The sequence below is a fragment of the Chenopodium quinoa genome, unplaced genomic scaffold (assembly GCF_001683475.1).
Source record: "Chenopodium quinoa cultivar QQ74 unplaced genomic scaffold, ASM168347v1, whole genome shotgun sequence".
Classification (NCBI taxonomy): domain Eukaryota; kingdom Viridiplantae; phylum Streptophyta; class Magnoliopsida; order Caryophyllales; family Amaranthaceae; genus Chenopodium; species Chenopodium quinoa.
Genome location: NW_018743099.1, coordinates 2,083,195 through 2,097,337, shown reverse-complemented (window position 1 = coordinate 2,097,337; position 14,143 = coordinate 2,083,195). Strand labels below are relative to the sequence as shown.

General features: G+C 35.7%; 1 protein-coding gene and 1 long non-coding RNA gene across 2 annotated transcripts; one reads left to right on the top strand and one right to left on the bottom strand.

Annotated features, from left to right (window-relative positions):
* Positions 1-5,540: 5,540 nt before the first annotated feature.
* Positions 5,541-11,200, bottom strand: LOC110731860. Its single transcript, XR_002513367.1, has 2 exons — positions 10,786-11,200; positions 5,541-6,086 (listed from the first exon to the last, which is right to left on the bottom strand). It is a non-coding gene; the product is annotated as an uncharacterized LOC110731860 (long non-coding RNA).
* LOC110731859 (LRR receptor-like serine/threonine-protein kinase RCH1) lies at positions 6,093-10,505 on the top strand. The gene is made up of 2 exons (XM_021911762.1): positions 6,093-9,577; positions 9,684-10,505. The coding sequence occupies exons 1-2, from the start codon at positions 6,607-6,609 to the stop codon at positions 10,196-10,198; spliced, it is 3,486 nt and encodes a 1,161-aa protein (XP_021767454.1). The 5' UTR covers positions 6,093-6,606; the 3' UTR covers positions 10,199-10,505.
* Positions 11,201-14,143: the final 2,943 nt, after the last annotated feature.

Here is a 14,143-nt window from a genome sequence, read left to right as displayed (position 1 = left end):
AGGCCACGTGGCGTGGCCTGATTAGTCCATGTTGGACCTCTTAGGGTGACAAGTGGTGGACGCTGATTGGCCCACGTGGTGGACACGTGGCAGGTCCGGATCGGTCCATTTGTCATGGGTAATTTTTACCCTAAACAATTCTTATTAATAGTGTTAATTTTAACATCAAGAGTAAAAAGCCCCCAGTTACAAAAGCCCTTCCCCACAAATTCCCCATTGCGAGTAAGAACTAATCTATCAGAATCAAAGGAGAGCTTCAGTCCAGCTTTCATGAGCAAACTGCTAGAAATTAAATTCCTGCGTATTTCTGGAACATGCAAAATATTAGTGAGAGTAAGCGATTTTCCATAAGTGAGAGTGAGAACGATCTTCCCTTTTCCTTGGATAGAAGCAGAAGCTGAGTTGCCCATGAAGACATTTTCACCTTCAACCTTGTCATAGGTAGTGAACATGTCCTTGTTGGAGCAGATGTGCCTGGTTGCTCCAGTGTCAGCAATCCACTCAGCAGCATTACCTGTCAAGTTAGCTTCTAAAACAACAGCAACAATAACGTTAGATACCTCAATAAGATTCGCTTGACTCTGCCCATTCTTCTTCTTGACCCTGCAATCCTTAGCCTTGTGACCAGTCAGACCACACTAAAAACAGGTACCCTTAAACTTATACTTCTAAACCTTCTCTTTAGGCTTAAGTGAACTGTTTTTTTTGGCTTTGGACTGGTTGTTTGGTTTGGGTTCAACAAGATTGGCTTTGGCATAAGAAGAGGAAAGGAAAACATAATAAACTTTGTCTTTAATACGGTTTTCCTCCTCAATTTTGAGGTGTCTTACAAGCTCCTCTAAGGTTAGGTCTTTCTTTTTGTGCATCAATTGGTTACGAAAATCCTTCCAAGAGGGAGGGAGTTTCTCAATCAAAACAATAGCAAGGGTAATATCACAAATAGATAGATCTTCAGCAGCCATATTAATACACACATTCTCATAAGCATGAACTGATCAATAATATGCTTATCATCCACAACTTGAAAACTCAACCACTTACTAACACAATAACGTTTAGTATTAGCATCATCAGTCCCATATTTTTTCTTTAAAGCATCCCAAATATCCTTAGCATGATAAAAAAAAACCATATTATAAATATCCAACAGATTATTTGACATATAATGCAGCAACATGCCCTTACAAGTTTTATCATCCTTAGCAAATTTAACATCAGTTTCAGACAAATCATCCTTATCAACAAGTTCAACAATTTCATCAAGCACATACGCAACATCAATTTGTTCCAAATAAAAACGCATCCTAACAACCAATGTTTATAATTCTTTCCATCAAGAGGTTCTAACTTAGACATATCAGGAATTAGAAATTTGGAAGCCATATTCGTCTTTTAGATTGTTAAACTATAAGCAATAAAACAGTAATTACTTAGCTGTTGTTGCGTGAGCGAAACTGACAGTAACCTTGTCGTGGCGAATCACTGACCTAAAAGACGATTCTGTGCTACCTCCCGCTGCAGTAGACATGAAGCGGTCGCCCTCCAAGATAAGCACGACGAGTTTATGTGCACTCACAAACCCAATTGGAATTCAAAATACTTGCCCAGAAAACAGAAAAGATTAAAACCCGTATTTAGCAATATAAGAGAAGAGATAAAGCGATTGTTGTTGTGTGTTTTTAGCTGAAGAAGCACCAAGTATTTATAGGCAGAAGGAGGAAACGGCTAGCAGAAAAGAAGGAACCTACTGTCTAGATTAATTCGGTTAATGAGGAGCAATAAACAAGGGAGTGTAACAGTCAGCTATAATTAAGGAATTAGTGGCTGAATAAATCCCCAACAGTCAGAAAATCCCAACAGTCAAACTAGAATAAATGTTAAGAAATATTCCGTCAACAAAGAAAGGAAATAAAATTTCTTCAAAAAAGATAAAGGGCCCACAATCCACCCTCGCATCGCATTCGCCAAGACCCCAAGTCCACGAATCCTGAGGCCCGACCCGACGCGCGCGCTTATGTGTGTGGTATAATACCCACCTCCCACTTACTCAACTAAGTAATTGTAGGGGAAAGGGGAAATCGAGGAAGAAGAGGGAAAAGGAATAAAAGAAAAAAAAAAATTTGATTTAAGAGGTCACGTGCCCGGCACATGACATTTTATGGCCGGAATATCAAGGTCAACGTCGGAGTTTGGTCAAAGGACCCTCCTCACAACCAAAATGCCATAAAAGGACCTCCTGTGCCACCTTTTTTTTTAAAGCACCTTTCTCACAAGATCGACCACTTAAAATGACCTTCCTTGCAATTTTTCCTTAATAATATTAACGTAAATCCACCTATACCAGGCTTATTAATTAGACATTTAGGCCCAAAAAAAAAAAAAAATGACTCAAGAACTAGAATTTGGCCCATTGTCACTTTTACTTGGACCACTTTCCACAATTATAACAAGGTTGAAGAGGAAAAAATGCGACAATTAGTACAACTTTGAGAAACAAACGTGGTGAGATTCCATTAACATAGAATTCCCGAGTTATGACCTTGATTTTTGGGCTATATTTATACCATGAGAAAACTGCTAAGTCGTACTAATATCTACCTTTAGTGTTTGATTACACTCATTGTCATCCCCACTACTCACTCATTTGTTTGTCCCCCAAAAAATACTCATTGAGTAGTGTTTGTGAAGCCAACCTTAATTTTTGAGATGCAAAATTAATTATGACATATGCATACTTGACTTATTTTAGGCCCCAACCACATATTTTTTGTTATTTGATTTGTTATGATGTCATTATGTCACATGTAATGCCCTAAATTCAGGAGTTTGAGAATATGCATCCAAAATTTATTACTCTAACCCCCCAACAAACATACATCACGTTCTCCACCAAATGTCCAAGTGATAGAACATGTAAAATTTGATTATGTATTCACTCTTGTATCATTAACATAAACTTACATCACCATGTTTTCAAACGTTGTTAAAATCCCGATCTGGATCTTACGATCCTATGATTCTACGATCCAAAATTGCGTGATCGATCCGGATCTTTGGTAGGATCTTAAAGTTTGTTGGATCTTACGATCCTACTCTGATATTAATTATGAGTGGTAGAATCTCAACACAATCCTACGATTTTATTATGATCCTACGATCCTATCCAACATTTCACTATAATATGAGACTTTAATTTATTTTGACATATTTTTTTATTACTCATTAGGTTATATGCACCTAAATTTAATGTATTCAATAATTATTACTAATAAATTAGCGAATCTGAGATATTAATATGATTTTATCAATTAACAACTTGCAATTGTCATAGTTAAGGTCTCATTCTTGACAAATTTGCACATAATTTATCAATTTAAACTTGTGTCATTAATGTTCTAACTACCATACAGATAAAGCTAAATGAAGATCAACATTTCTTAAGCAAGCCAATGTCTTTTAGCATTAAAACCCCTTAGAAGAAATGTTTTTAAGTCAATTTATAGCATAATATATTATATAATTTGTTATTAAGTAGGATCTTACGATCCTACGATCCGATTTTATCGATTCAATCCCACCCCCTCTCATCGATCCAAGGTAGGATCCCGATCCTAACAATCTTGAAGTTGGAAGTATGTCAGTAATTTTATTCAATGAAATTACTCGTATATATATCTCCACGTATTATGCACAACGTATTATGTCTGTCTTTTCCAGTAGGTTTTAAAAAGTTGTTTTTCAATCAGTTTTAACTCTTATGTGTAGCCAAACTAAAGTAGGGACTATGAGACAAAGATAATATTACGCTTGTTTTGTAAGTTTGAGTTTTTTTGCACCTCCAAAATCCATCTTCTTATCATAACTAGATTAACATGAATATTCTAGCTTGAGCTATTGAGTATAAATTATACACTCAATAAAGAGTATATATGTATCTGCTTTTGTAGCCTTGTAGGACAAGGTCGAGTATAAGTCTTTTGAAAGACATTTTTAGTAGTGTAAAAATTAAAACCCCTTATTATATGGCAAGTGCTAATCCATGTTGACTTTGACAAAAGCAAGCAACGAAAAATTTTGACACTTCGTTTTGTGTGATTATCACAGAGCCGAACACGTGCCTTAGATATGGCTAATGATAAAAATCAATTAACTAAATTGATAAAATAATTAATTAATTGAAAAACAAAAGATACTCTACAGGTCTGAACATATTGAATTATACTACTTCGGGAATTCGCTGCTAAATTTGATTCTTAGTACTATTCGTATTTTTAAAAAAAAATTTAAAAATATATTAACTGTGATGAGAGGTAATAGTATGTGTTACTCCACAAACTTACTTTTGCTTGGCTAATGAGTTATGTGAAATACAATACTAGTATAATAAATGTATACTAGCTTAGTCGATAAAGTCTTAAAAAATAGTGGTGTGGTATCCAAAGTCTTGGATTGTATTCCGTATTAGTCTAATATTATTGCCCTATAGCATATGTACACCATGACACCAATTAGTACTTGACCTAGTGATAAAGAGCGAAGGATTCTTAGCTCACAATTCATCTAAGGGCACTTTCAAAATGGGGATTATCTAACAAACTAAGATCAGATTGACATGCACGAGATTCTGATTTGATATGGTGTCTTTTCCTTATCAACCAATATATCATACACTCGGAAAAGATTAGCATAATTGGTTTATGAAATTTAAAAAGGGACATAAATGAGTGGGTAATGTTATGATAATGAAGATGGAAAGCAGCCATGCACTACCAGCTGAGAAAGACATAATAAGCGCAGAAAGAGTCTTGGGTCTTTTATTGATCCTCGAGTCTAAGATTCTTGAACAAATTTTGCATCCTAGAATAATGATTTAAAAAAAAAAAAAAAAAAAAAAAAAAAAAAAAAAAAAAAAAAAAAAAAAAAGGTTTGTTAGAAATATACAAGTTGAAAAACTGAAGAAAAAGGAGGGGCCAAAACATGAGGTGGAGTTGTTGAAAACTTTGCATTTCAAGGGTATATTTTTTTTCTATAATTTGGATTTTTATTAATTGTGGTGGAACAATATGCTGAAATCAAGGAACCAAATGATGCTCGTTTTACCAGAAAATAAGGGTAAAAAAAAAGGATGAGCTATACAATTTCAAAGCATCTTAATGTGAATAACAAACTATTCAAATATGCTGAAGTACAAGTATTGTTTGTTTTTCCATTGCTTTAAACTAATTAGAATTTAGAAGAGGAAGCAAGGTTAAAGCAACTTAGTTCACTAAAGTTTACTGATAATAGTACTTTGTAGACTATCAGAGCATTAAGCTTTACTCCTTATGGCATTGAGCAGTGTAATGTGCTTTTACTAAACCCTAAGCCTTAAATGAACAACTAACAAGCTAATCAAGATGCAGTGAAAAGATTAACATAGTTCGAAATAATAATGAAATGTGCTTGGGCATCTAGGTGAGGTGTTACATGATTACATGAACGAAGCAACAACGTATGGACAGTGGTAAATTTAAGATTTTTCAAAAAAGGGTACACAAACATAAATAAAAGGTTAACAATTTATTATCAAACAATTGTGGGGTACAAATGTATAATCATATTCCTATCCCATACACAATACACCTATATTGGATCCGCCACTATGAATGGGCGACATGTGAGAAGGTGTAAGTGTTCAAACACTTAAAACACTGGGGCAAAATACTTTAACATAAGTTATCTCCTTCAAATAGAAAAATTAATCAAGGATGGATTCCAATGCGAGTTATTCAGATGAAGCAGCAAATAAGCATCACATTTAGATATAGTGAAGAACATAAACCTAGGACACAAACAAACACATATGTAAATTCTTTAATTTTCTACTTTCACCTTGTCAAATACGGGTCTGGGCCGCACCCGCAAACCAAGAGAGAGAGAGTCCATTTCACAAGACCAAAGGAGGTTCCATCCCAAAATCATATGGCAATAGGAAGAGTAGCCCCTTAGCCTTATAAAGTGTTTAACTCTCTCTTCTTTTATCAATGTGAGACTCTTACATGTGTTATTTGGTGGGATATACTTCAACAAACTTTCTTGTTTGTCACCTACAATATGATACATAAACTCATAAAGACAAGAGGAAAAAAACCACAAGATTAGGAGGCATAAGATTAGGAGTCTCGCGACGCGCAATGCTAATTGTAATTAACAATAAGAAAATAAAGAACAGCACCAATAATTAACATTAGTGACTATAAATTAGAGGCTCGATTATCCAAGCTAAACCACAGCCCATCACTAATTTACTACACTGACCTTATTTTGAGGAAAACAATGCATGAACACATGGGGTTGCATGGCTACAAAAGCTATTCAATTCAAACTTAAACCTTAGTATAAAAAATTACCCATCCTAAATCAATATTATGAAGACAGACACAAAACACAGAACCCCGAGGTGAAAGCTGGTGGGCTATTAACTAAACAAACTCATAATCTTTCATCACCTAAAATTTTTTATACACTCTTTTTTGCTTGCTTGTTTTGAAAGCATTGTAATCTTAAACTGATGAGTAAGCAGTTGCCCAAGAGAGAGTGAAAACCAATGCAAAAACTAGAAGAGAAATGTGGGGTTTGAGGCCAGTGTCAATGCCAATGCCGATGCCAGCGCCGATGCCAAGGCAACCCTTCAAGCCCCACCACAAACAACACCGTATCCGCCGCCACGTCCATCTTCATCTTATCCTTTTCCTAACTCTTTCTCTCTCTTCATTTTTCTTCCCCACATCTTTTGCATACACAAACAATGAAGTTTTCTTCCTACATTCATGGCTTCATAGCTCTTCCCAACCTCCACCACCTTCTGCTTTCTTAAACTGGAACCCTTTGGACCAAAACCCTTGTAAATGGTCTTTTATTACTTGCACTTCTGACTACTTTGTTTCTGAAATAAACATTCAGTCAATCCAATTGGCTTTACCTTTCCCTTCAAATATCTCAACCCTTAGCCACCTTCAGAAACTGACCATTTCTAGTTGTAATCTCACTGGTTCAATCCCGGAAAGCGTAGGGGATAGCCTGCAGCTGACATTACTTGATCTCAGCTCGAATGGGTTAGTCGGCTATATCCCTCGTACAATCGGGAAGCTTAAGAACCTGCAAGATTTGACTCTGAACTCCAATCAGCTCACTGGAAAAATCCCAGCTGAGTTAGGTGACTGTGTTAGCCTAGAAAATCTTTCGCTCTTTGATAACAACTTCAATGGTGAGCTCCCAGCTGAGCTTGGCAGACTCACAAATCTGCAGGCATTGAGGGCAGGCGGAAACAAAGACATCTCTGGGCCGATACCAGAAGAGCTAGGGCAATGCCAGAATTTGACAGTGCTTGGGTTGGCAGATACAAAGATTTCGGGGTCGCTTCCAAGGTCACTGGGCCAGCTGAGGAAACTCGACACCATTGCAGTTTATACTACAATGCTGTCAGGGGAGATCCCACCAGAACTAGGTAACTGCTCTGAGCTTGTGAACTTGTATCTCTATCAAAATAGTCTTTCTGGGTCAATCCCTAAAGAATTAGGCAAGCTAGAGAAGCTAGAGAAGTTGCTGCTTTGGCAGAATAATTTGTCTGGTGCAATTCCTGAAGAGATTGGGAATATCTCAAGCTTGGTAATTATTGATCTTTCATTGAATACTCTATCTGGGACTATACCTTTATCATTTGGGAACCTACCTAACCTCCTAGAGATAATGCTGAGTAGTAATAACATTTCTGGCTCAATTCCAACAGTTATTTCCAATGCTGCAAATTTAGTACAATTGCAGGTTGATAATAATCAGATAACAGGCTCTGTCCCAGCGGAGCTAGGAAGGTTAAGTGGGCTGCAAATCCTCTTTGCCTGGCAGAATAGGCTTGAGGGGAGCATTCCTTCTGCATTGGCTAATTGTAGCAGCCTCCAAGCTTTAGATTTGTCACACAACTCACTCACTGGTAGTTTGCCCTCTGGTCTGTTTCAGCTTCAAAACCTCACGAAGCTGCTGCTGATTTCCAATCACATTTCAGGTTCAATCCCACCTGAGATTGGGAATTGCAAGTCCCTCATTCGTCTCCGCCTTTTTAACAATAGGATCACTGGGGAAATTCCAAAAGAAATAGGTTTCCTTGGAAGTATTAGTTTTCTTGATTTATCTCATAACCGCCTTTCTGGGTCAGTTCCAGATGAGATAAGCAAGTGCAAAGAGTTGCAGATGCTGAATCTGAGCAACAATACAATCAGGGGCTCAATTCCTGACGCACTGTCATCTTTGAGAAAGCTTCAAGCGCTGGATCTGTCATATAACCTACTTACAGGTCCAATTCCAGATGGTTTTGGCCAGCTAGATTCAATTAATTCACTCATTCTTAGAGGAAATTCTCTCTCTGGATCAATCCCATCATCCCTTGGAAGCTGTTTGGAGCTTCAACTGATAGATTTAAGCAGCAACGGATTTTCAGGAAGGATCCCACAGGAGCTTTTCCAAATTCAAGACCTTGATATTGCCTTAAATTTGAGCTGTAACAATCTTTCAGGTGTTATACCCCTGCAGATTTCTTCCCTAAAGAAGCTGAACATTCTAGACATGTCTCACAACAGGCTTGAAGGCAGTCTGATGCAGCTCTCTGCGTTGGATAATCTGGTGTCTCTGAATGTATCTTACAACAATTTCACAGGTTTTCTACCAGATAACAAGCTATTTCGACAGCTATCGTCTAAGGAGTTGGAAGGAAATCAAGGATTGTGCTCACAAAATCATGATTCATGCTTTGTAGGTGATGGCATTGGATCAGATACAGGGCATAGTAGGCAGTCAAAGAAATTGAAATTGGCAATCGGTTTACTGGTAGCTCTGACTGTCATACTGGTGGCTCTAGGTGTCATTGCAGTTTCTAGGGCAAGGAAAATGATTAAAGATGACAGTGAGTCTGAGATTGGGATGAATGCCTGGCCATGGCAATTCACCCCTTTCCAAAAGCTAAATTTCGCACTTGATGATGTTCTGAAGAGCCTGGTGGAGAGTAATATCATTGGAAAAGGATGTTCAGGGATAGTTTATCGAGCAGAAACGGAAAATGGGGAGCTGATTGCAGTAAAGAAGCTATGGCCAGCAACAATGGGAACCAAACATGATTGTCAGAAAGACAGATTCAAGGACAATGGACGTGATTCCTTCTCAGCTGAGGTAAAGACTCTTGGTTCCATTCGCCACAAAAACATAGTTAGGTTCTTGGGATGTTGTTGGAACAAGAATACAAGGTTGCTTATGTATGATTACATGCCTAATGGAAGCTTAGGGAGTCTTCTACATGAAAGGAGTGGAAGTTGCTTGGACTGGGATCTAAGGTATAAGATCATCCTAGGGGCAGCTCAAGGATTAGCTTATCTGCATCATGATTGTGTTCCTCCTATAGTTCATAGGGATATCAAAGTCAACAACATTCTAATAGGCCTTGATTTTGAGCCCTACATTGCTGACTTCGGCCTAGCCAAGCTTGTTGATGATGGGGATTTTGCTCGGTCTTCCAGCACTGTTGCCGGTTCCTATGGCTACATGGCACCTGGTAAGCAGATTTCTTCTTTACATTCATGTTTCTACATAATCAACCATTCTGCCTTCAATGTACTATAGTTCCATATTAAAATCAAAATTTTTTGTGTAATGTGCAGAGTATGGCTACATGATGAAGGTTACAGAGAAGAGTGACGTGTATAGCTACGGAGTAGTCATGTTAGAAGTATTAACAGGGAAGCAACCAATTGACCCAACCATACCTGACGGTCTACATATTGTAGAATGGGTGAGACTAAGGAAAGGAGGTGCAGACGTAATAGACCAACAGTTAAAGGGAAGATCAGAATCAGAAGTCGAGGAGATGATGCAAACAATTGGAGTGGCATTACTCTGTGTAACACCCTCCCCTAATGACCGCCCCACCATGAAAGACGTAGCAGCCATGCTCAAAGAAATACGACAAGAAAGAGAAGCAGATTGCACAAAGGCTGACACACTACTTAAAGGATCACCAATGTCAAAAGACCAACAAACAAGCAATACCAACAGCTCCAAAGGAGGACCATCTACAGCAATGCAACAACATTTATACACACGAAGCAATAATACGAGCTTTTCGGCTTCGTCTCTCCTATATTCTTCCTCCAATGGCAACATTACATTCAAATAATAGCCTACAATGTCAGCCATTCACTAGGATATAAAATTTGTTTCTTCTTACTAGGTTCTGTATCTTCCCTTTATCTTATGCTTAACCTTCATTAGAGTGTATCAGGGGGTAAAAAATGACGAGCCGAATTCGACAAACTGGATAGAATCAGGCATTTCTGGTTCTGATCATATACTATAAGCAATAACATGCTACCATCTATAGTTTTGTATAAATGCAAGAACAAATTTTATATCATCAAATTCCATTAACATAGTCAAACTATCATGTAGTTAAATTCAGCTAGGCGTTTTATCGAACAGGTTATGGGCACTCGGAAATGATTATCCTTTTATATATATATATATATATATATATATATATATATATATATATATATATATATATATATATATATATATATATATATATATATTATGTTTTTGCAATTTTAGCAACAAACAAATTAAAGACATTCATAATCAACAATTACAAAACTTGCAAATTAAAAAAAAAATAAAAAAAAAAAAATTAAATCAACCTAAAGCAACCAACAACTCAAATTCAACAACTAATTGTAAAAAGGTAAATCGAAATTATAAACTAACCTTTGAAATATTTGAATTGCAGAATTGTAGATCACAGAATCGGAAATTTGTTCTTCATATTGCGTGAAGGATGAAGCAAATAGAAGATTTCTTTTTTTCTTTTTTTTTTTTTCACATTGCACGCTGGGTAGGTTAATTACAAGTAATGTAACTTTATTTATTTTTTGTTTATACTCCGTAAGTAAATAATTTTGGAGGAAAAATTAAATACCTACCCACATTTTTTTTTTCCCTACATCTGATCACCGGTCACTTAGAATCACGAAGGAAGATATACTCAAAAGTTTAGATTATACTACAATAACTTGTAGTTGGGATTAATATGGGAAGACCTCCCATAGTTGGGATTGTTCTTACAAATTTTTCCTAATTCAATACTAATACTATCAATTATTTACGTTTAAATAAATGACTACAAAATTATTGTAGCTATTGTAAAACTATCATATATTCATATATTGTCTCGGTTTATTATGTACTACAAAATTTCAATGCAGTTCAATTCTAGTCGAGGCAATTCTAGAATGAAGCAAAGTCTATGAAGAGAGTATGAATGGAGCAGTAAAGAAAACGTTGTACATGTCCAAAAAGCAATAGAATGATTAAATTGATTAAATTCAAATCATTAGTAAAATTAGAAACTTAGTGATGATGAACCAACTTCCCCAATGAAGTCACAGTTTTTATAAGCACACTACAAGTTTGGAAAACAACATTTCAAGAACAAAATACAACACTCACAGATTCACAGTAAACTGTAAAGTTTTTCACTCTGCATAAAATTCAACTATATAACAATCCACAAATCAACTTCAACATAGCAGGATCATTACACACTGCCAGTACCACCAGTTGCACCCCCAAGGACACTACCCGCTCGTGTCATCGGTCCGTTTTTCAAGGCACGTCTCTGCTGAATAATCCCAACTATGCGAGGACCAAGACCAGCATACCACAAAATAATCAAAATCCACAACAATACAGCAATGACTAACACTGCAAAAGAAAATGCAACGATCTTAACTTGTTCATCAGGAGGAGCAAGCGTTATTATAGAAGACACGTAACTCGCTGCAATGGCAACAATAGCCATCCAAATCGACACCATAAATAGCCCTTTAAAGAACCTGTACTTTTGAGGCAACCCTGTAAGAAGCAACAAGAACACAGATAAAGCAGCTATGAACCCGACCGTGTTTTCGACAATGAACACCGTGTAAAGTCCCGGGGCACTGTATGCCATGACGGAAGTGCCTGCTTTATGCTCCTTCTTTACTTCTTGCTTATATTTATTTATAGTCTCTTGGTAAATGCCTCCACCGGCTTGAAAGGCGGCTGCTGCTATCATTACAGCTTCTTGTTTGTCCTGCAAGTACTTCACCAGAGAATTCGTCCTCATACCACCGCCGCCGTTGTTTATAGGAAGCCAAGATGATTGAAGGTTGTTGTTAGTATTCGTCATTACAGCTCCAGCACTATAAAGGGTGCATCCAATCATACCTCCTACGCCCTTGAATAAGATGTCCATTGCTGTTTGGCCTGCACCATTCTTTGCGTTGACTTCTATGGTTTGGATTTGAAGTAGATAGTTGACCGCCCGCTAACATTCAAATATTTACTTGAGTGTTTGGATACATGCAACTTATTATTATTATTACTATATGTTTCATTCATATCATATAAATTCTTCGTTCATTTCCACTTGCACTATTTGAAGTTTTATCAATCAATAACATAATACTAAAACATACATCAGAAATAACACGTGTCACTTTTTGGTGTTGATTTTTTCCCTCCAAAAATCCATCCTATTTTCTTGCCAAAGTCATTTTACATAATATTTAGATAATATAAATTTTCTATTTTTATTTCTTCTATGCATAGAATGTCAACTAAAATATTAATTTAATATTATTTTATACTGCGTGACTATTCTGGCCAAAATCTTTTAAAAGAATATTTGTATACCTGTATTATGATTTCCTATTTGGTCATCTTATTTCTTATACATACAATCAACTAAAATATTCATTTTCTAAAGCGGCATTTTTATGTAAATGCATTACTTTTTTTTTTTTTTGGACATCTTTTTTTCATACATATTTTTAATTATATCTCCATCTTCACATGTTCCCACACCTTTTTTTATTTATTTATTTATTTATTATTACTATTATTATTATTATTATTCTACTCCTATCACATCCTTTATTTTTTTAATAACCATCGCCCACTAATTTCAATTTAAATTTTTTTTTATCTCCAAATGAATTTCACCTACACAAAATTGTACTTTTTTCAATTCACCATCCTAAAATTTAGTGTTGGTAAAACTGATGCACTTAAAAAAAATGGAGGGAGTATAAATTTGGCAATTTTGTCACTGAGCTTTACAGTACATCATATATGATAGACTGTAAAATAAATGTTGTCTTTGAACAACTTATATCACATGTCTAATTTTAGAACAAAGTATTATCACATCTCAATCAAATGTAATGATATGGACGATAGTACATTAAATTGTTGAAAAATTAGTTATTAAAAAATTATTTATATCTCAGCTAATCACAAAAAAAAAAAAAATTATTTTTTTGCCAGTACATGCACTTATTTGAGTTAAATTTTTACTTTTAATTAGGACAGCTAACGCGCGCACCATAACTAACCATACACGGGGAGCTTTTTTTAGTTGGTCTTATGTCACAACTTAAGTTGTTGCTAGTATTAATAAGGGAAAATTGCCATAACTAACCATACCCGGGGAGCTTTTTTTAATTGGTCTTATGTCACAACTTAAGTTGTTGCCAGCATTAATAAAGAAAAATACATAAGGAAAAATATTTTTTCGTATGTAAATAAACATATTAACGGGCATAATTGTCTCAACAATATTCATAAAAATTGAATAATATTAAGGTGCATAATTGTCTCAACATATTCATAAATGTAACGAATATTTTTTTTTTTTGACAAGAAGAAAAAGGATTTCATTAATGAAAGATAGCGAATATTTACTCTTATATTAACGAATATAATATAAGAGTAAATATGTAAATAAACATTTCAATGAGGCAGTTTTTATGTAAATGCATTACTTCCTTTTTTTTTTGGACAACATCTTTTTATCATACATATTTTTAATTATATCTCCATCTTCACATGTTCCCACATCTTTTTTTTTTTTATTTATTATCCACTACCCCCAAAGAGTTGCAATAAAAAAGGTGGTTCTATGACCATGGTAACCATCCTGGCATATGAAAAGCCGGATAAACCACAAGATCCAATCTTCAAAAGATTGGTCTGCATTAGATTGTGAGTGGAATTGTAAAATTCCACCCCTCCAAGCATCTTG

Coding starts and splice junctions, on each gene's coding strand:
- LOC110731859 (XM_021911762.1), top strand. CDS start 6,607: ATGTGGGGTTTGAGGCCAGTGTCAATGCCAATGCCGATGCCAGCGCCG. Junction 9,578..9,683: donor CTATGGCTACATGGCACCTG/GTAAGCAGATTT, acceptor TGTAATGTGCAG/AGTATGGCTACATGATGAAG.